The 23,607-nt window shown below is 36.2% G+C and overlaps 1 protein-coding gene across 2 annotated transcripts in view; it reads right to left on the bottom strand.

Moving 5' to 3' along the window:
- Positions 1-9,045: 9,045 nt before the first annotated feature.
- MTMR9 (myotubularin related protein 9) overlaps positions 9,046-23,607 on the bottom strand; it is a 54,071-nt gene continuing 39,509 nt past the window's right edge. For both annotated transcript variants that reach the window (XM_044225051.1, XM_044225052.1), the window contains 2 exons: positions 17,434-17,585; positions 9,046-10,739 (listed from right to left, as the gene is read on the bottom strand). In XM_044225051.1, coding sequence (XP_044080986.1) covers positions 10,576-10,739; positions 17,434-17,585 — 316 coding nt within the window. In that variant the 3' untranslated portion in view covers positions 9,046-10,575. The remainder of the gene's footprint in view (positions 10,740-17,433; positions 17,586-23,607) is intronic.

Below are 23,607 nucleotides of genomic sequence, written 5' to 3'. Positions count from 1 at the left end.
TCCAATTTACCCAAATTCCCTTCTCCTCTCTAACGCCCCTTGTCCTCCATGCTATTTGTTATGCTCCACAAATAAGTGAGACCATATGATAATTGACTCTCTCTGCTTGACTTATTTCACTCAGCATAATTATTATTTAAGGTTGTCACAAACTACTTCTTTAGTTGCTTTTCCAAACTAGTTTTGTATACATTGTATTCCTTGTCATGTGTGGTCACTCAGATTTCTGTTCCTTCAGCTCTTCTTAACTTAATGTTTTGGCAGTTTTCTTGGAATGCCAGGAGCTTAAAAAAATAACATAACAAGGGAGCCTAGGTGGCTCCATCAGGTAAGTGTCTACCTTCAGCTAAGATCATGATCTTGGGGTCCTGGGATAGAGGCCCATGTTGGGCTCCCTGCTCAGCAGGGAGTCTGCTTCTCCCTCTCCCTCTGCCCAGCCCAGTCACTCACATGCTCTTTCTCTCTCTCAGAAAAATAAAACCTTAAAACAAAAACAAAAACAAGCAAACAGAAAATACTTCTTCCAATCTTTGCAGATCAGTTCTGTGTTGTGGCCCTCCTTCAATATCTTACACTGAGCCTAGGGATCACCTCTGAGTAAAAAAACCTAGGACCTTCCTAATAATTTTCTCAACATGCATCTTAATTCAGGCATATATGTGGACTTCTAAAGTGATCCATAAATACGAGTTCCTTTGAATGTCTTGATTTCTTAAAGAATTTTCCCCAGGTTTACCTCCCAGGCCTTAAATATATTGACTATAGTTATATATCTTGACTATATTTTGCCCCAGGTATTTGCAGGTTGTTAGTTCTTACAGTATTTTGGATGAAAGACTCACTGCCTTCCAGACTGAGTTCTGAGTTAGGTAGAAGAAAGATGAACACATTCTGTCAGTCCTATAGGTATCCTCTAGACAGGTTACAACAGATTTAAGCAATGTATTTGATCAGAGTCTGCTCTGCTCTCTTCACAATGTGACACTAGAGGCCCACAGTGATAACTCAGGCTGGCACTGTTTCAAGACTGTGCTGTAGAGGGATGGGACAATGGCAAGTAGAAAAAAATGCCAAAAATTTTTACTACAGTTTTCAAGTCACCTTTGAATTCATTCAGGATTTACTTTGTTACTGCAAAACTTGGACTCTTTTCCAGAGTTCTGACAAACTTGGATCTAAAATTTGTTTTTTGACATTTCTGTGTGGAAATACAAGGTTAGATCTGCCTACTCCATCAATTTCTTAATATCATTGTATATGCATTTTAAGAGAGTTACTTTATTCTGAAATTGCACTAATTAAATATTTGTAAATTGGAAAGTAGGTATATTAAACTCACATTATTTCATTAGACATTTAAAAAATAATAAAAAACATAATTTACCATCCTAACCATTTTAAGTGTACAGTTCAGTATTGTTAAATATATTCACATTGTGAATTTCTACAGCAATATGAATATACTTAATGATACTGAATATTTTGATCTTGCAAAACTGAAACTCTACTATTTAAAGAAAATAACTGAACAGTAATTTCCCATTTCCCCTTCCATCCAACCTATGGCAACTACCATTGTCCTTTCAGTTCCTACAGATTTGACTGCTTTAGACAACTTATACAAGTGAACCATAGAGCATTTGTCTTTTTGTAACTGGCTTATTCATTTAGCATGTCTTTAAGTTCCATACATGACATAGCATGTGACAGGAACTCCTTTTTAAGCACTGAATAAGGGGGATTTGGGTGGCTTTGTGAGTTAAGCATCTGCCTTTGGCTCAGTTCATGATTCTAAGGTCTTGAGATGGAACCCCACATCAGGCTCCCTACTCAGTGGGGAGCCTGCTTCTCTCTCTTCCTCTGCCTCTTTACCTTCTGTCTGCTCATGCTGTCTTTTAAATAAATAAATCTTTTTAAAAAATGGTGAATAGTATTCCACTTTTGTATATACCACATTTTGTTTATCTAATCCATTGATGAATATTTGGGTTATCTGGCTATTGTGAATATTGCTACAATAACCTGGGATATCCAAATACTTCTTTAGATTCTTTTGGATATATAACCAGAAGTGGGATTGCTACATCAGATAATTATATTTTTAATTTTTTGAGGAACTTCTAAATTGTTTTCCATAGTGGCTGTGCCATTTGACATTCCCACCAAACAGTACACAAGGATTTCAGGTTCTCTACATACTCAACACTTGTTATGTATTGTTTATCTCAGAGTAGTCATCCTAATGGATGTGAGATATCTCACTGTGGTTTTGATTTGCATTTCTCCAATAATTAGTGATGTTGAATGTCTTTTCATAGGCTTTTTAGCCATTTATACATCTTCTTTGGAGAATTGTTTACTTAAATCCTTTGTCCATTTTTAAGTCTGGTAATTTTGTTGAGTTGTGGGAATTCTCTATATATTCTGGATATTAACCCCTCATTAGACATGATTGGCAAGTATTTTTCCCCACTGTGTACATTGCCATCTCATTCTGTTTTTTCCTTTGATGTGCAAAAGTTTTTAAGTTTAATGTAGTCTATTTCTGCTTTTGTTGCCTTTGTTTTTAGTGTCATATCCAAGAAGTTATTGCCAAATCCAATGTCATGAAGCTTTGCCCCAGTTTTAAGTGTATTATATTTACATCTTTAATCCACTGCATTAATTTTTGTATATGGTATAAAGTAACTAAAAAAATTCTTTTGCATGTGGGTATTATTTTCCTGGCAACGTTTTTGAAGAGAATGGCCTTTCCCTATCATGTAGTCTTAGCACCCTTATTGAATATCATCTGACCATATATACATGAGGGTTTATTTCTTGGTTCTCCATTCCATTCCACTGATTTTTGTGTTTATGCAAGGACAACACTGTTTTGATTATTGTAGGTCTGTAATACATTCAGCCATGACTAGAACATGATTTTAAGTTTTTGGGTCACTTTAATTCCGTCTGGTGTATACAGCATAGAGTTGCATTTTACTTTATCACCCAATTTGGAGATTTTTTTCTTTAAACATATGAATCAAGGCCATTCACATTCACTGGTTGTCTGACGTTTGGTTCCAATTGTCTTTTGTTTTCATATATATACTGTGTGTATCATGATATGTTTGCTGTATTTTTTTGTTGTTCCTTTGTAGTTTTTATTTCCTTGGGTAGAAAAAAATGGAAGATTTTCTAGAGATACATTTATAATACTATTTATAAAGGTAGCTCCATAAACACATTTGTCCTCACCTTACATTCTATGGTTTGATTTGCTTGGGTTTAAATGATACCCTTGACTCCTACCTATTACTTAAATGAGAGCCAAGGAGCTTCTTTTACTTTGTCCCCTTTTCTCCTTTTTTTTAAAAATTTCATTATTTTTGCCAAAATGTATCCCTTCTACCCAATATTCTTCTATCCCTTGTATTAATCTTGGATCTACAATTACAGTATACTTAGTGCTCTAATTTACAGTTTTCCCAGTTATCTCTTAATTGGATGAAATTCATTCTTTCACAGATTTCCCAGGAAGTACTCTTGATTATAGCATTACCTGGGGTTCCTGCGTACTTAAAAACTTTGCTTTGACTCCTTAATTATAGGTTGGCTGAATATAAAATCCTTGGCTCATACTTAGGTCTAATTTGAAAATGCTCTTCTCCTTATTTATCTTAGTATGTTGTGGAGAAGTCTAGCCTGATTCGACTTTTTTTCTAGACACCCTGAGGATTTTGTTTTCCTCTTTATATTTCGCATCTAATGCTTCTACTAGGATATGTCTTGAAATTGGCCAATCTGGATCCACTTCCACTCAGACATTCTTCATTTTTGGAAGCTCTTCTTGAATTATAGGTTTAAATATTAGTTCTGTACCATGATTATTCTAAAGGAACTTCCAATTATTCATACATTGGCTCTTCTTTGTGAGGCCTCTATGTTGAACTCTTTCTCTGTGACTCTTTTCACTTATTTTACAATTTTTCACTTTGGCCTTTCAAACTTTTCTTTCATTATCTTTTGTACACTTGAAGTTGAACCTGTTCTCCCTCAAGGACCTTGTAATTTCAAAGATGACTTTGTCTTAATTCCTCAGATTCTTTCCTGAGTTTATTCAACTCGTTTTCTCTCTTCCTGCTTTGTTTTTCATTCACTTCTGTTCTAAGTTTTGTAGTTTATCACTTGAGGTGTTTTCTCCTATCATATCTGGAGTTTTCCTTAAAAGTATTTATTCCTTTTGGAATGTGTGTCAGTTTTCTTCTGTTCAGTGTTTCATTTTGGGGGGTAATTTTCATCAGCTGAGATATTTTCTTTTAAATTTTATAGCTCTGTATGAATGTCAACTACTGTTTTCTGTTCACTTTGAGTTCTTAAAAAACTTTTTTAAAAGATTTTATTTATTTATTTGACAGAGAGAGACAGTGAGAGAGGGAACACAGCGGAAGAGTGGGAGAGGGAGAAGCAGACTCCCCACTGAGCAGAGAGCGTGATGTGGGGCTCGATCCCAGGACCCTGAGATCATGACCTGAGCCAAAGGCAGATGCTTAATGACTGAGCCACCCAGGCACCCCGAGTTCTTAAAATTTTTGAAGTAAGTTCAAACTTACAAAAACTTTGTAAGTTTTCTTCTGTAATTGAAGAATTTTCTTCTGTAAAATTCAAACAGACCAGTTATGTTGTAGAAGGTCCCCCAATTTAAGCTGGTCTGATGCGTCCTTATAATTAGAACCACGTTGTGCTTTCCTGGTTTGTTTTTACAAAAATGCCACATAAGGGGTGCCTGGGTGGCTCAGTTAAGCATCTGACTCTTGGTTTTAAGTTGTGGTCTCAGGGTCCAGGGATCAAGCCACATCAGGCTCTGTGCTCAGTGCAGTCTCTCATCCCTCTCCCACCTCATTCCCCCTCACTCACTCACTCTAATAAATGAATAAAGTCTTTAAAAAAATCCTAAAATGCCACAAAAGTGATACATTGCTCTTAGTATTTATGATCCATGATGTTGGTATGTACCATAACTAGTAATGTTAATTGTGTTTGGATAAGGTGATATCTGCCTGGTTCCTTCACTATAAAGTTACTGTTTTCCCCCTTTCTAACTAGCATTTTAAGGAAAGATACTTTGAGACTATATGCTTTCCCTTACAAACTCACCTGCCAGTTTTAGCACCCACAGATGATGACTGCCTAGATCAATTATTACTGCAGTGGCTGCCAAATAGTGACTTTCTAATTTTGTCATTCTTCTATGTTTCATAATTGGCTATCTAGTCTAACAGAGAGCTTTCCCTTTTCCTTCATTGATTTATTCATGGTGATATGAACTAAGTAAACAGAATGCATAAATACATACTTGTAAATCTTGAGAGATATCTTTGAAATATTTATGTAGAAAGGTCATGAGGTCTGTAGCTTAACCTCGAATATTTCAGCAAAATAATAGCAATAATAAATACACACAATCAGGAGTGTCAAGTCAAATGTGATAAATATTAATTATTCAGTCAAGTTGAACGGTTTATGGGAGATCATTGTACTATTTTGCAACGTTTTTGTGGCTCTTTTTTCAAAATATAAGGTTTATATATAGCAGTTTTGAGATACTGCCAAAACCTTCATAGATATTTGAAAAAAAATTAAAGTCAGTCTATAGATTTAATTTACCAGCATTTGAATATATTCAAATTTTATTACCACTGTCTATAGACATTTAACACTAGCATCTTTGCAACAGTCCTCTGAGACAGAGAGCACACCACACACATCTTATATACTAGGGTAACAGTACCATGTTCAACAAGACTGTTTCATGATTAAGTAAACCAAGCTTGACAAAGCAGCCAACTCACCATGAGTGATTCCAGTTTCAGGACATAACTGAACTGATCACATAGGGAACATTACAAATAATATTAAAATGTTACAGAGACTTAAAAAGTTTAGAATTCTTCCCTAAGACTATATATATACAGGTTCACATAATAGAAACCTGTCCATTACAGCACTCTGAGGTTTTAGCAAAGCATACGTTATACACATATTTGTCATACAGTGCAATTTTATTATGTAAGACATGAATAATAGCGCACTTAAATCCAAGAGTCACATTCAAATATATCAAGAATACAATCCAAATACCCAGCTATTGAAGAAAGACATATTCTTTTTTTTAATATTACTAAATTGTGCAAGTACATTTTTAGTGTAGATGGTAACAGATCTATAAGGATGCTAAACAACAGAACTCAGTGTATTTGTGTCGAATAATCCATGTCTCCAAAGATATGCGCATTTTAAAAGTGAAGCAAATGGAAAATGTCTTGGGCAGAGACACAGGCAGTGCTGCACAACTTTTTATTACAAATTACTAATACAGTTAATCTGTATACTCACAGACTGTTAAACAGAATGTTTCTAAATATCAGGAAGCTTTCATCAAGAATTAGTTTTCAGGACAATGTAGTGTCTACAGTGACCCCCACTATTTTTCACTAAATTAAGCATAAACTACAGTTCCACAACAGAGTTCAAAAACAGGACTTTCTTAAGGGGAATTTAGATAAGAAGTTCAAACTTTCCAAAACCTCATCCTACAGTTTCACAGGGTCTCACCTGAGCTATTGGTTTAAAGGAAGAAGATGCTGTGGACACGATATAAAGACTCAGCGATGGTAGAAATAGTTCACTCAAGGAAAAACAAATCAGAAAACTGATACTATAAGGAAATTAGCATTTTATATCATCTGAGAATAGATATTAATGGAGGAATTAGTCTTTAAATAAGTTTTTTGTTAAGATGGTAAATTACATAAAAATACTATCTGGTAATAACTTAGGATACCAGCTCTGGAGGGGGAAAAGATCTAACCCACATTAAAGAATAATAAATAACTAATCTATGTTGTCTTGAGGTATAATAAACCTGTATCAGATGTACTGAATGACTTCCTTCTCTGGTAAATTTTGAAACTGCCAGGACAGGGGATCAGGTACTCTAAAATTTGCCCCTTTTTTGGTCCAGGAAATAACTTTCTGATAAAGGGTGCTTGTGATAGCCTCTTGTAGTTTTTACTCATTAAATCTGGATATGGATGAATACCAAAATTTTGCCTCAGATTGGGGTCTGATAATAAGTGAATCTGATGACCTGGTTAAGACTGACAATTAAAATAGCTGATTTCAAAACCAGATCAACTACAAGAGTTACATCTCTACTAAGCAGATTTTAATTTATTTTAATTAATTAATTAGAGGGAGAGAGAGAGAAAGAGAGATAGCATGAGCAGCAGGGAGAGGGACAAGCAGGCTCCTGGCTGAGCAGGGAGCCCAACATGGGACTTGATCCCAGGACCCTGGGATCATGACCTGAGCCACCCAGGCACCCTGCAGATTGTTTTTTTTTTTTAAGTACAGCAAAATGTTCCTTCTATTTTTTCACTTCAAGAGATAAACTATTGATCAGACCTTTTCCATGATACTGATTTTTTTAATTTAGTGTAAATACTGAGTGAATCAAAGACTAAAATGTCACTAAATTTCATCCTTTAAAATGAAAAGCAATGACATATCACCTCTGTAAATGAGGCCACAGAATTCAAAGAAAGCTTTTAAATTACCTGTATGGGATCTGAAATGACTAACTGTTGTCTTCTGAAGTTTTCCCAAAAATCACTTTAAAATCTTGTTTTAAATGCCTAATTTCTCTTAGAAATAAAATATATTTATAGGTTGTTTTAATCCTACTAGATTTTATAGTTTCTGCTTTTTTCTTCTCATTTAATAAAACCAGAATGAAAATCTTTTTTTTTTCAGAATGAAAATCTTGACCAAGCAATTAATTAACTGAAAAGTCTTACCACCCAAAATGTTTCAAAATCTTAATATAATCAACCATGTTCTTGTGGTTTCTAAAAAAAAATTGTTAATTTAAAATCTAAGGATCCCTGTATTGCCAACAGAAGACTATAGCAATCTTTTTTATTTTCAGAATATTCTCTGTAGGACCTACTTTTGCATCCCTAAAATGTAAACCAGCCTTTAATATAAATGAATACATAAGATGCTTAATATATATAAACTTGATTATATCTCGCTTGATTATTATTGGCTTCTACGGGGTAATTCATTTGCTCACTAATTCTGCCACACTCTCTTCATTCAAGTTTTTAAAGCCACATTTATCAAAGGTAATTCTCCAAACTTAATGTTTAACAAGTATCTTCTCATGAGTATATCCATTTTATGTATTCTTCTCATCCAAGGAATGGGTAACTTCATAGTATTACAAAATCCCTCTTTAAAGTATATTGATAACGCACCTTTGACACAGTTCTTGAGTTTGGGAAAACCCTAATATTTGCATTATTAATGTCCCCTTTGAAAATGTACTGATATCAAAGTTCATTTTTATGACCTATAAACAGAACTGAGGTTTGCACAATCCTGAATTATAAATTAATACTAAAATGCAAAACTTGTCCAAATAGATTATGATTGCTGCCTCAATAAAAGAAAAAGAAACACTATGCTACTATTGGACTCTGTCTCACACATAAAACATTCATCAGGAAGACAGGTTTAAATTGATGGCGTACAATTTCTCCATGACCAAGCCTAATAAAAGCCCTTATCCATGGATGCCCAATGGCCTATGTCACCAGTAGGAGTTATTTCTAAAGAATCACTAAAAACAACAACAAAACAAAACTCTAAATAGTTTTCCAAATGGGTCTGTTAACTGAGAAGGGCTCCTTCATATCTATTTTTGAGACAAAAACAGGAGCAAACAAAAAGATCAGCAGCATGAACAAATGCAGCAAGTGATTTTAAGGGGTGATAAAAAAGCTAGAGTATTTCCTATTTTAAAATATTAATATAAACATTTCACACAACATGGAGATATCAATAGCAAGATCTCCTTTGCTCCTTGCTGTAGCCTTTTGTGAGGGCTTTAATGCCTAAAGATTCATAACTATAGCCAAGAAAATAAGTTGAGAGTAAATCTGAGCTTAGAGAAAAGGCAGGCAAATATACCAAAGGAGAGTTCTGATATGTGTTGTTGTTGTCCAAGCCTTTTGCTACCAGTCCAAGAAAACAAGATGAAGCCTGGGCAACTGGAGAAGGAAAGTATTTGCTATTTTCTAAGGTGTCTGAATGTGGCCATAGATTATGCTAAACTAGATATCTTTTGAATTATATTTTTAGCTCAATATATAGCTCTAAAGCAGGGTTCAGTTCTGGTATGCTTTATACTGAAATGGCTATAAACAGATGGGGTGGAAATGGTATTAAACATTTACTCTTCGACTATCCTTTTAATAGAAAACTAAAATTGATAGTATTTATTAAAATGAACAGTGCCACAAAACAGAAATGTATATAGAAAGCACTGAACCACAGACTTTCAGCGTAGCAGGCATAAACTAGCATAGCATAAATACGGTCATAACATTGAAACATTTCAATCTGTTTCTGCAGTTTAAAACATAGCTGTGTCATGTTCATAAACTTTCACCTCTACTTTAATTAGATTTGCCTAACATTTAATGAACAAATCAGCAGAGTCGAGATAAATTTTCAAAAGGCTCAGGCCAACATGAAAGGCTTAAGCTTAGTATCAGTAAACTCTTTGAATACTTAAAAATAACACATAACTTAATAAAACTTAACACATATAGATACATGAAACAGTGCAGTAAGAACTTCGGACAAGGGCAGTGCATTTCTGGTTTAAGGAAACCGTATTTGTAGCTTAATTATAACAAACTAACATCTATCCTAAATGATGGTTTAATGGGATATCCAGCATTTGATCGCATTTAATATGTATGGTGAAAAACCTGAAAAACCAATTCAATAGTAACGATACTGTATCAGTAACAAAGACCTACTTTATTTCTATATTGCACATACTTTTACTGTCTACTGTTAAAATTTACTTCTTAATGTAAATATCAGAGGATTATACTATAATCCTTGTAAAAATATTTACCTTGAATAAATACTCAGATTTTCCTTTCTTGACAAACCAGAATGAGAATGAATTCAGCTTTGTTAATCCAAAGCTATTTTAAAGAGAAGGGCACAGGTGTTGGAAATAGCATGTTAATCACAAAATTCTTGGTTTATCAACCATTTCAGTTTTGAAAAATATTTCTGTATTTGGAGTGTTTAAAAGTCTGAGCTTTTTTAAAACTAACAGATATTCCCTAAAGAGATTAATCATATCCTTGACTGGTCTGGAGCACTGTTTGGAAAGTAGACACAGAAAAAATTTTAGGATTAAATGGCATATAACACAAATGGCATTAAATAGGTCACCTGTTTCACATAAAATAAAATGACTAGCACCTCCTTTCTGCTCCCAAAGTAGAGAGGCCTAATAGGCCACATGAATCATGAGTAACTACAGTAAGTTTCATTCATAAAGTATTGAGAAATCCACTATATTAGAGGGTTCTCACATCTAAAGCCTTACGTTCAAGGCTTCATTCAGTTCACGGTGCAAAAGTGAACTGAAGGGCCAAGGGAGAGAGAGGTGGGATTCAGGTCCTGGAAGGTCCTTATTTATGCAGGTTGTGGGGAGACTTTTCAGGGACTCTCCTGCATTCCATCCTCAGTTTCCAGTTCTGCCAACTGCCTCCTAAGTACATTTACTTTTGCCTGTAATTCCTTGTTATATTCAATGATGTTAACCATTTCTTCATATGCTTCATCCAAATACTTGGAGGATCTGTTCCAACGTAGGAAAATTCCTATTGAATCCAGTAAAGGAAGACAGAAGGCAAAAAGATACATACAATGGATTAACATTATTCCATATATAATATATTCTTTTTTTTTAACATTTCGCGTCTATATTTTATTATACTCTGAAATAGGCAAGTATCTTGAGGTACTGAAAGTATAACTAAATACACTAAAACATCACTATTTCTTTGTACATAATTTTCATTCTTCAACCCCCCTCCACAAAATTATGAAATGAATTAAAACACTATTCTCTGATATATCCAGGATTATAAGTAAGCTGGTAACTTACAATGCCATAAATTTTCCAGTTCCACAACATAAATCTTTTTTTTTTCCAATTATAGAACTTTACTCAGACCTGTAGGACCTTATACATCTATAAAATCACTTTCACTACAAAAGTGACAGTTAAGGCAACAGCAGAACCATAAACATTTTATTTAAAAACCTAAACTTCCCAACAAACAAAAGCTTAGGATCAGATGGCTTCACAGGTGAATTCTACCAAGCATTTGGAGAAGAGTTAACACTTATTCTTTTCAAACTACTCCAAAAAGTTGAAGTGGAAGGAATGTTTCCAAACTCATTCCCTGAGGCTAACATTACCCTGATACCAAAACCAAATTAAAAAAAAAAAAAAAATTGTAGGCCAGTAACCCAGATGAAACTAGATGCAACAATCCTGAATAAAATATCAGCAAACTGAATTCAACAATACATGAAAAGCACTGTACACCATCAAGCAGGATTTATTCTAGGGATGGCAGCATGGTTCAATACCCACTAATCAACACAATATACCACATTAACAAAACCAAGGATAAAACCAAGTGATCATCTCAATAGATGCAGACAAAGCATTTGATAAAATTCAGTATTCATTTATGATTAAAAACTCACAACAGGGGCGCCTGGGTGGCTCAGTGGGTTAAGCCGCTGCCTTCGGCTCAGGTCATGATCTCAGGGTCCTGGGATCGAGTCCCGCATCGGGCTCTCTGCTCAGCAGGGAGCCTGCTTCCTCCTCTCTCTCTCTGCCTGCCTCTCTGCCTACTTGTGATCTCTCTCTGTCAAATAAATAAATAAAATCTTTAAAAAAAAAAAAACTCACAACAAACTGGTTATAAAGGCCATGTATGACAAACCAACAGCTAAGATACACAACAGTGAAAAGCTGAAAGCTTTTCCTCCAGATCACAAACAAGATAAGGAGGCCTACTCTTACTAACACTTTTATTCAACACAGTATTGGAGATCCTAGCCCAGAAATCAGACAAGAAAAATATATAAAAGGCTCTCAAATTGGAAAAAAAGTAAAACTGCCACTATCTGCAGATGATATAATATTATATATAAAAAATCCTGAGGACTCCACCAAAGAATTATTGAAACTAGTAAATTCAGTAAAGTTGAAGGATATAAAATACACATAAACTCACATTTTTATATAGTAATAATGAACTACCAGAGAAATTAAAAGATAAAAAATTCCATTTATAGTTGCATAAAAAACCCTATGAATAGGAGGACGAGCTTTCACCAAAGAGGTAAAAGAACTAAGACATTGATAAACTGAAGACAGCACAAATAAATGGGAAGATATACCATGCTCATGGACTGGAAGAATATTGTTAAAATGCCCATACTACTCAAAGTATCTCCACATTCAATGCGATCCCTATCAAAAGGCATTTTTCACAGAAATGGAACAAATAATCCTAAAATCTGTATGAAAACACAAAAGACCCCAAATAGCAAAGCAATCTTGAGAAAAGAACAAAGCTGATTTCACCTTCCCTGATTTCAATATACATTACAAAGCTACAGTGACCCACAAAACAATATGTTAACAGCACAAAAACAGACACATTGATCAACAAAACAGAATAGAGTCCAGCAATAAGCCCCTACTTACACAGTCAACTCTTCAACAAAGGAGGCTACTTACACAGTCAACTCTTCAACAAAGGAGGCAAGAATATACAGTGGAGAAAAGACGGTCTCTTCAATAAATGATGCGGGGAAAACTGGACAGCTACATGCAAAACAATGTACTGGACCACTTTCGTATATCATATCAAAAATAAACTCACAATGGATTAAAGATTTAAAGGTAAGAACATAAGTGATAAAACTCCTAGAGGAAAGCATAGGCAGTATTTTTTTGACATCAGTTTTAGCAGGAATTTTTTGGATATGTATCCTCAGGCAAAGGCTAACAAAACCAGAAGTGAACAAATGGGACATCTGACTAGAAAGCTTTTATTTATTTATTTATAAAAGATTTTATTTATTTATTTAACAGAGAGAGACATTGAGAGAGGAAATACTAGCAGGGGGAGTGGGAGAGGGAGAAGCAGGCTTCCTGCTGAGCGGGGAGCGGGATGTAGGCCTTAAGCCAGGACCCCGGGCTCATGACCTGAGCCAAAGGCAGACTTAATGACTGAGCCACCCAGGTGTCCCAGACTAGAAAGGGAAAGCTTTTTTTTTTTTTCCCCCCAGCTTTATTTTTTAAATTATTTTTTTAAATTTTTTATTTTATTATAAACATATCTTTTTATCCCCAGGGGTACAGGTCTGTGAATCGCCAGGTTTACACACTTCACAGCACTCACCAAAGCACATACCCTCCCCATAACCCCACCCCCTTCTCCCAACCGGGAAAGCTTTTTTAAAAAAAAATTTTTTTTTTTAAGATTTTATTTATTTATTTGACAGAGAGAGAGAGAGAGAGACATAGCACAAGCAGGGGGAGCAACAGGCAGAGGGAGAGGGAGAAGCAGGCTCCCCACTGAGCAGGAAGACTTAAGTGGGGCTCTCCCAGGACCCCGGGATCATGACCTAATCAGAAGGCAGCCGCTTAACAAATGAGCCACCCAGGTGCCCCATGACTAAAAAGCTTTTAAACAATGAAGGAAACCATCAACAAAACAAAAGGCAACCTACTGAATGGTTATTTTCAAATGATATAACTGAAAAAGGGTTGCTATAAAATATATAAAGGAATCACTTAATTCAACATTAAAAAAAATCCAATTTAAAAAAAAGGTATATGACTTGAATAGACATTTCTCCAAAGAAGATATATAGATGGCTAAGAGACACACAAAATGATACTCAACATCACAAATTATCCGGGTAAAATGCAAATAAAAACCACAATGAGATATTAGCTCACACCTGTCAGAATGGCAAAAAGACAAGAAATAACAACCACTGGCAAGGATGCAGAGAAAAGGGAAACCTCATGCACTATTTGTGGGAATGCAAAATTGTGTAGCCAATATGAAAAAACGTATGAATATTAAATATAAACTACATATGATCTAGCATTTCAACTTCTGAGTATTTATCCAAAGAAAATGAAGACACAAATTCCAAAAGAATGCACCCTTATGTTAACTGCAGAATTATTTATAATAGCCAAGGTATGGAAGCAACCTAAGTATCCACCAACAGATGAATGGGTAAAGATGTGGTATACATACACCACAATGGAATACTACCCAGTCATAAAAAAGAATGACATCTTCCTATTTGCAACAACATATATGAGTCCAGATGGTATTACGCCAAGTCTGAAGGAAGTCAGGTATGAGAATAATAAATACCACATGATTTCACTTAGATGTGGAATCTAAAAATGAAAACCAAAACAAACAAACAAAAGAAAATAGAACCACACTCACAGATACAGAGAACAATTTGATAGTTGCCACAGGGGAGGGAGATGGGGTGATGGACTTTGTATGGTGACAGGCTGTAGCTAGACTTACCGTGATGATCACTGTGTAATGTATGTAAATATTGAATCACTATTTTGTACACCCGAAACTAATTATATGTCAACTACACTTCAATCAAGAAAAATAATAAAAACCTAAACTTCAGTGCTCTGTCTCTTAAGAGGTGTTCTTTTAATTCTACAGGCACGTCCTTCTTTTCCCAATAATTATCCTTTTATTATAGACTAAAAGGAAACATTTCCTCATCTGCACAGATCTACATTAACTGTACCATCCCAACATCATGGGTTAAAGAGGTACAAAAACTTCCCAGGCAGTAATATGTCAGTAGCTGGTAAGTTCATAAAGGTTTTACGATTCTTTAAAACACTTTGTATAAACCAATCTGCCAGAACCATAAAGTTACTCTCCATCAGAAAGGGAAAACAGAAACATAGCTTGAAGACTGAACTTCGTGGATTTTTCCATTATATAAGCCTGTGTTTGAAATCCCGTTCTTCAATTCAGGAATTACTTAACACTAATGGTTACCTATGATGTAAACATAAACAGAAGAGAGACATTTTAAGGTCAAAGAGTAATCTCATTATACAACCCATATACCTACTCTAAGAAGATTTTACCTTGCACAGAATTTCTTCCATTTCTAAGCTGGGGCACTAAACACATAGGGAAACTCTGTTCTTAATGGAATGGTAGGAATTCATTCATGTAACAAGATTTCCTCCAATCACTTCATCTCTAAACTCTCAATGAGGTTTGGTAAAAACTAGTTTAATCATCCCTTAGGCCATCCAACACCAATATGGCTTTTCTCCCAAATAGCTAGTCTCTTACTTTACATATTAAACATGACGGTGGCTTCTAGGTAAACTGTCCCAGAAATCTCTAGCAAAAAGTTTGGCTGTAATGTCTCATTGAAGAGATCACTGATCCTGCACAGGTGACGGTCTACGACAATTGAGAAAGTAGGCAAAGAGAAGTTCTGAGCAGCCAGAAATTTCCAAGCACTAAAGCTCAGACTCCAAGAATCTGGAGACTATCTGAGGCTGCTTTCTCACAACTCTAACTTGGGAACACCTCAACAGATAAGATTAGAAGCATAAACTGAGGAGGAAGGAAGGCAGCTAATGACAGATATGCCAAGAGGAATGAGAGGTAAGAGCTGACATCCAGATAAGTGACAGAGACCCAGTCTCAAACTGAGAGAGCAAAGCAATCTGAGGCCCTTTTTACAGTTAAGGGCAGTTTCCCACATATGAATTGCCCTTGTGGGCATAACATATTAAAATGTGGTATAATAACTGACATTTATGGCAATTCAGTTCAATTACCAAACAGCTAGCATTCCTTGTGTGTAGACTTTGTGCTGTTTAATACAAAGATGAGGGGTGCCTGGGTGGCTTAGTCAGTAAAGCCTCAGACTTTTGGTTGAGATCATGATCTTGGGGTCCTGGGATCAAGCACTGTGCTGGGCTCAGTACAAGAGTGTGCTTGAGATTCTCTCCCTTTTTCTCTGCACTCCCCCTGCTCATGCTCTCTCTTTCCTCAAATAAATAAATGAATCTTTCAAAAATACAAAGATAATAAGGAAGTACTTATTACCTTCAAAATGACTAAAAAGAAATGGCATTTTGTAATCTTTGTTTAATAGATGGCTAATATATTTTTGATTTTGGTTAGATTTTTAAAAACAAGCTTTGGTATTTATGGAAATAAATTTCAGGAGTCTGAAAAATTAATGTAGGCTAAATACCTTCTTTAGAATGGACTGGAAAATTAAGTATGAACTATTGTTCCCATGAACAATGAGATATGTACATCAGTGCATAGATAACATTATGTATGTTTATAGAACCTTACCAGAATAACTGGTTCATTAACGCTTCAATTGCATTTAGCAAAGTAAACTTTCCTAATGGCTAGTTAATAAAGGAAACAGAAACCATCTGCTTGGAGCTTAAAATTTATTCCTACAAACTATTTTACACCTGTACTTTCCCTAATACCCATGAGAATGAAAATACCCAAAGGGGGAAAAAGATCCAAAAACAAGAAATGTTGGCAAGGATGTGGAGAATTTGAAACCCTCGTGCACTGTTGGTGGTACTGTAAAATGGTGCAACTGTTATGGAAAATGGTATGGTGGTTCCTCAAAAATTAAACAGAATTATTATATGATCCAACAATTCCACTTCTGGGTACATAACCCAAAAAATCAAAAACAGTGTCTTGAAGAGATATTTGTGCATCTGTGTGCCAACAGGTAGAAGCAACCTAAGTGCCCATCAGTGTAAGAATGGGTTAAAAAAAATGTGGTAAACCCATATGATGGCAAACTATTCAACCTTAGACATTCTGACACATGCTACAATATGGATGACTCTTGAGGACATTATGTTAAGTGAAAGAAGTCAGTCACAAAAAGACAAACACTGTATGATCGCGCTCATATGAGGTATCTAGAGTTGTCAAACTCATAGACACAGAAAGCAGAAAGGTAGTTACCAGAGGCAATGGGAAGTTGTTTAATGAGTAGAGAGTTTCAAATTTGCAAGAAGAAAAGTTCTGGAGGTCTGTTTTGTAACAACAGGAATATACTTGACAAGAATGAACTGTATACCTAAACATGGTTAAGCTGGTAAATTTTAGTCACAATTAAAAATAGTAATGTATCTTCCTACCTAGGGAAAATGTCCAATATTAACAGCAGTATCCATCGAATAACCACTGTTTATTTCTGAAATGGGGGCTGAACAAAACAAGTGTGACTAGATAACATATGTGAAAGAGAGAACCACGTCCACACTGAGAAAAAAAGAGCAGTCACACACAGCTCTGAGGGTCAGGTCCACTCACCATCTTCAGATATTAACAACAGCAGGTATCCAGAGGCAGTTCAGAGAGGATCCTTGACTATCAATAAAAAGTCTGCAAAAGATGCACAGCTTACCTTCCCATAGCTGAAGACTCTGTGGAGCAACTGAAGGCCAGATGACAAGATTGTTGGCTTCAAAGAGAGGATTGGTGAACTTACTCAGTTCACCAGGCCGATTGACCCAAGACCACAGAGACATCGTTTTCTGCTGCAGCTTCAACTTACATCTGATTAAGGAAGAAAACTGCCATTAAAGCAATTACATGGTAACAACCATCATTAAATGCTCCTCCCCAGAGGACAGTTTCTTCTCTGTGTATATTAAAACTTTTTTAACAGATGAATAAAATGTTGTAGGATGACAGTATTTGTCAGAAAACACAACCAGCATTATAACTCTCAGTAATAAAACAAGGATAAAACCAGAATCTGGTCATGTTAGGCATAGTGTTAAACAACAACCCAGAGAACAGAATGTTACTATATACAACTCCTTTACTGTATCTGGAACTGCGTTTTATTTTTTAAAGATTTTATTTATTTAGTTGATAGAGAGCAAAAGCATGCATCAACACAAGCATGGGGAGAAGCAGAATCCCCTCTAAGCAGGAAACCTTACATGGGGCTTGATCTCAGGACCCTGAGATCATGACCTGAGCCAAAGGCAGACACTTAACTGAGCCATCCAGGCACCCCGACACTGTATTTTAATTTAAAATAACTAAATATAAAAATAACTTCCTTTTTTTTGTTTTGGAAAAGTCTAGAATGCAAAGAACAATGATTAGAGACATTAAAAATGGAGGTTGAGTCAAATCTCAAAGCTTAAAATTTTTTAGAAACTTAGCTCCTAGGACAAATAGATTACATGTACATAAAATGCAGATGGACTGTCAAAGAATAAAAATGAATATATCTTGATGTAAATACAGATACGATCTACATTTATATACAATGAACAGCCTTCATAAGAATAACCCTGGAGTGTCTGCGTGGCTCAGCTGGTTAAGCAAACTGCCTTCGGCTCAGGTCATGATCCCAGACTCCTGGGATCAAGTCCCACATTAGGCTCCCAGCTCCATGGTGAGTCTGCTTCTCCCTCTGACCTTCTCCCCTCTCATGCTCTCTCTCACTCAGTCTCTTTCTCTCTCAAATAAATAAATAAAATTAAAAAACAAACAAACAAACAAACCTGGAATTCTGTAACACTCTTTTATCATAGAATAAACTCACAGGGATGGAAGGTGAACTGGTACATTTAAAAAAAAATTTTTTTTAACAAGAACTGAAAGATAATTTGTGGTAAACCTTACATCAACCAAAAAGAGAATATATTCAATTTTCACAGGGTTCTACTCAAGTTGAAATTTTGCTATAAAATTGGTTTTGTCTCTGGAATTACTAGATTATTAGTTCATTATTCACACCCTTTTTATGCTAGCAATAAAAAGAATCAACATAACCAAAGAACCCTCCCCCCCCATGTAGTACTGCAATTTAATTGCCAGGATAGCAAGTCCTATACTATGTCCCCAGGAACCAGGCATGGCGAGGATAGGAAACCACCGTATCCACTGCTCCTGCAGTATGTGGTTTGGCCCTGCTCCCCAAGCCTATCACTAGCCAGTCACTGAACTTTTCCCACCTGAGCCCACCCCATACAGCTTCAGAATCCTTCTCAATCAGCCCTACTGATAGGATCTACCAAATGGCAATCAGAATGTGAGATAAAATGCTACCGTGATCTCTTTATTAAAGGCTAGTTCTGGGGGTAAAAGTAAACATAACATCAAAAAGCAGTCCATAGTCAAACATGTTATTTAAATGCTGAATTAAAGTTATAAATTTTGCTTTACTGAAGAGTATCTTTAAGCCTTTAACAATTATTTTGTGACTTTTTGAGAGGGGACTAACATTATACTACATTATCCAAATTTAACCAAGTAAACCACCAATTCTCCTCCTCCCCCATAAGAGTATAGTCCAGGGGTTAAGTTAAACATGTTTTAAGAAATGGCAGGATTAGGGATGCCTGGGTGGCTCAGCTGGTTAAGCATCTGACTTTTGATTTCAGCTCAGGTCACGATCTCAGGGTTGGGAGATCAAAATCCACATCAGGCTCTAATGCTAAGTGCAGAGCCTGCTTAAGATTCTCACTCTTCCTCTCCCTCTGCCTCTCCCCATAGCTCCCGTGTGTGTGCACCCCACCTCCCCACACATTCTCTCTTAAAAAAAGAGAAGAGAAATGGCAGGATAAGATACTAGATTTCTAACACATTTAAGTGCCATGAAGCATTACTTTTGTGATGATTATTTATATGTAATCTTTTTTTAAAATTTAGATTCAATTAGCAAATATATAGTACATCTTTAGTTTCAGACGTAGTATTCAATAATTCATCAGTTTCCTATAACCCCCAATGCTCATCACATCACTATATGTAATTTTCTTTGGTCAAAACAAATAAACCAAAACCAAAATAAAACAGCAAAGCCTTGACATGTACAATTTTGCTTTTTTGTTCATCATTTTAAAAGCATATCTGAGCAAGAATCCTTTTTGGTGTAGTATCTTTTAATTGCTTGGAATTAGTGAAATTGTTAATACGTTAAATTTTATATGCGGACTCCCAACTGCTAAAGGTTACCAATTATCTCTCCTTTTCTTAAGGATCAGATGACATAGAGCATGAAGTACTTGCTGTCACATTCAGTAGAATCAAAGTGCCAGCCAGAGTACTACTGGGGCTCTGGGTCAAAGTGCCATCGGTGGTTAAGTTCTAGCCTCGTGGCTAAGCAGGTGATAGAAAATTCAAAGAAAAAAATGAATGAATTTAAATGCCTGTTATGTGACAAGTATTATGCTGGTTTTCATATATGTGTTATTCGATCCTCACTGTAACCTGGTGTCTCAGAGATTAAGTTTTGCCTGTAAAAGGAGCAAAAACAGATTCAGATAAGTCATACGGCTAGTAAGTGCTATAGTGGAGATTCAAACTCAAATCTTCTAATTTCAAGACTTGAATATTTTCCACGAAAGTACACTGCAGAGAATGAGGAAGGAGCTGATCATAATAAAAAGAAAGGTACCTAAAGTTTCTCAGAGCATAGTTTTAAAATGTTGCATGTAGGTGTGGGACTTCTGGAACGACAGGGTATGGATATCTACATATCTCCTCCAAAAAGTTAAGAAAAGAGTGGCAAAAACAGTAAAAATAAATACTTTCACAACTCTGGAAATTAACAAAAGGCTTGTGACAATCTGAGGAACACTCATTCAAGAAAAACTAACAAACCTCTGAAAAAACAGTATTTGGAACATTTCAACTTGGCCAATGCCAACACCCTTTCCCCAGGTCTGTAGTATCACTGCAAACCAGCAGCCTTGTTGCCAATGAGAGGGGCAAACCAGCCTTGGAGCTCCTCAAATATTTAATACCACCCTCAGAGCATGTCAATATTTCACAATGTCTTCCAGCTCCCTGGTAAAGCCTCCTTTGTAGGGTGTTGTGGTTATTTGACACTGACTCACAGTTTTCTCAGAAGGAAAAGACCTATTCCCCAGGATATTTGTCAAAAACAATGGGGGGGGGTAGGGGACAAAACAAACGAACAAATAAACAATGAGCCAGAACTATTTAACATCACAGTTGCCTGAGGCTGCCATGCCAGTTGGGACAAATAAGAGCCTAGGAAAAATAAAAGATTTGGGCAATGAGATGTCCATTGGCAGCAGGGGGTTGGGATGGGGGCTTTTAAAGCTCTGACATACTCCTGGGAATTCAAAAGGGTGTGCACATGCCTAGGAAATGCTTAGGATAGCCCCAATTCTTTCTCCTCTGGCTGAACCGAGGCCCTGTATAAGCTGATGGTGAAAACAGAGCTATGAACTAACTACCTGAGCATTGAAGTCATGTCTAATACACATATAGAGCGCCCCTCAGCAAAGGAGGTAAGAATTAATCATTCAGAAAGTAGAGAATCTAATTTCCAGATTTGCCATATCATATTATCTAAAACATCAGTTTTCAAAAAAAGCAAATTACAACACACATAAAGAAACAGGAATGTGTGGCCCATACTCGGGGTAAAAAAAGAAATTGTCCCTTGGGAGAGGCAGAACATATCAAACTTACTAGACAAAGGCTTTATTTAGGATTTTATTTATTTATTTGGGAGCAAGCAAGAGAATGAGCATGAGTTGGGGGAGGGGCAGAAGGAGAGGGAGAAGCAGACTCCCTGCTAAGCAGAAAGCACCAGGAGGGGGTGGATCTCAGGATGCCAGGACTCTGGGATCATGACCTGAGCTGAAGGCAGATACTGAACTGACTGAGCCACCCAGGTAATCAATCCCACTAGACAAAGGCTAAATTAGCTATCATAAATGTGTTTGAAGAGCTAAAGAAAAATGCCTGAAAAATTAAGGAAAGTAGGAAAACAATGCTATACCAAATGGACAATGTCAGTAAAGAGGTAAAAGTTATAAAAAGAAATAAACAATTCCTGATTTTAAAGTACAATTGAAATGAAAAAATGACCACAGAAGTTCAACAGCGGATTTAAGCTGGCAGAAGCACTAGTGAATTTGAAGATAGGTGAATTAAGATTATTAATTTCTGAGGAAAAGAAAAATTGAAGAAAATTGAAAAGAATCTCCAAAGCTGTGGAATACCACCAAATATACCAACATGCACCATGGGAATTCCAGAAGGAGAAGAGAAAAAGGCAGAAACAATGTTTGGAAAATAATGTTTGAATACTTCTCAAATATGATTCTACACACCTTAGACAATCAAGGAACTCCAAGTAGGATAAATTCAGTGTCCACACTGAGACACATCAGTGTTAAAGTGTCAAAAGCCAAAGAAAAACAGAATTGTGAAAGCAACAAGAGAAAAATGACTCATTACATACAGAGGACTCAATGAAAGTAATGGCTGACTTATCAGAAACGATAGGCCGGAAGGCAGTGGTATAACATGTTCACGGCACCTCGTGACACAGCTGGTTAAGCATCTAACTCTTGGTTCAGCTTAGGTGGTGATTTGCTGGTCATGAGATCAAGCCCTGTGGCAGGCTCTGTGCTCAGTGTGAGTCTGCTTAAGACTCTCTCTTTCCTTCTGCCTCTGCCCCTCCCCTCCACACACTCTCTCTTTAAAATAAATAATCTTAAAAAAAAAAAAGACTATTGATCAAGATGTGTATATCAGCAAAACTATACTTAAAAAATGAAGAAGACCGACGCCACTAAAAATGGCAGAGTCAGGAGCTCCAAATGCCCATCCCTCCAGAGAAACATTGAAAACACAAGTAGAAACTGTAAGAACCTACTTTGTTAGACTTCTGGGAAGTAGAAGTATACAGCACACAACCAAATGAAGAATCAAGGAAAAGGGAACTTGAAAAACAATAAAAAAGATTAATGATATTTTTATTTGCTCTTGCCCTACTGTTTCCCTAACTCACGGAGGTCTTGAAGATGGCAGCCCACGATCTTAGTATGGGACCCTGGTTCCTGGAGCCAGAGGGAATGGAGCAGTCCCCATTCACAAAGAATTGTGTCTCTCTTCTAACTTGACCAAGGGCTACCTGAAACACTTGTCTGTTATGTCTAACTTCGAAATCACCATGGGCAGAAAAGTGATGGGCATTCCCAGAAAACACAAGGTGAATGGACAGCCTGTAGCCATCTGAGTAAAAAGGTTATGGATGAGGGGTACAACAGAGCCCCAAAAGCCCAAGGAAAAAGATTCTTTGGAAAATCAGTGTATTCAAAGTTGCCCATGTATACTGAGGCTTTGAGAAAGCCATATGTATACCTAAGGCAGGGAACATGCTCAGAAAAGGCCCCAGAAGATCCCAAGAAGATCCCAAGATTTTGGCTGATCCCTAGGCTCAGTGAGGGCCAGAAGTTAAGGATGAAGCCTGAGTTAAGCATTGAAGGAATATTCCAGCACAATGCCCATCTGTAAAGACTGCAAAAGGATTTTTTTTTCCTTTGTTTTGAGTGGTTTTCCCTATCACTTTTCCCCTCCCTCTTTTCCACTCTCTCTTTGGTCTCCAGCCATTCAAGGAAATCACTGTCAAACACTAGCTCCACACATACTGAAAGAACAGATACTTCAGAAACTACAATGAGAGAAAAATACACTTTACAAAATAGTTTAGAAAAGGTCTAAATAAACAAACAGTTACAGCTTACGGCGAGCAATAAATACAAACTCTGAGGACTGGGAAGAATCTGATTTC

Source organism: Neovison vison, chromosome 11, assembly GCF_020171115.1.
Source record: "Neovison vison isolate M4711 chromosome 11, ASM_NN_V1, whole genome shotgun sequence".
NCBI lineage: Eukaryota > Metazoa > Chordata > Mammalia > Carnivora > Mustelidae > Neogale > Neogale vison.
Note: the sequence above shows the minus strand (reverse complement) of the source record. Positions and strands in the feature narration are given on the sequence as shown.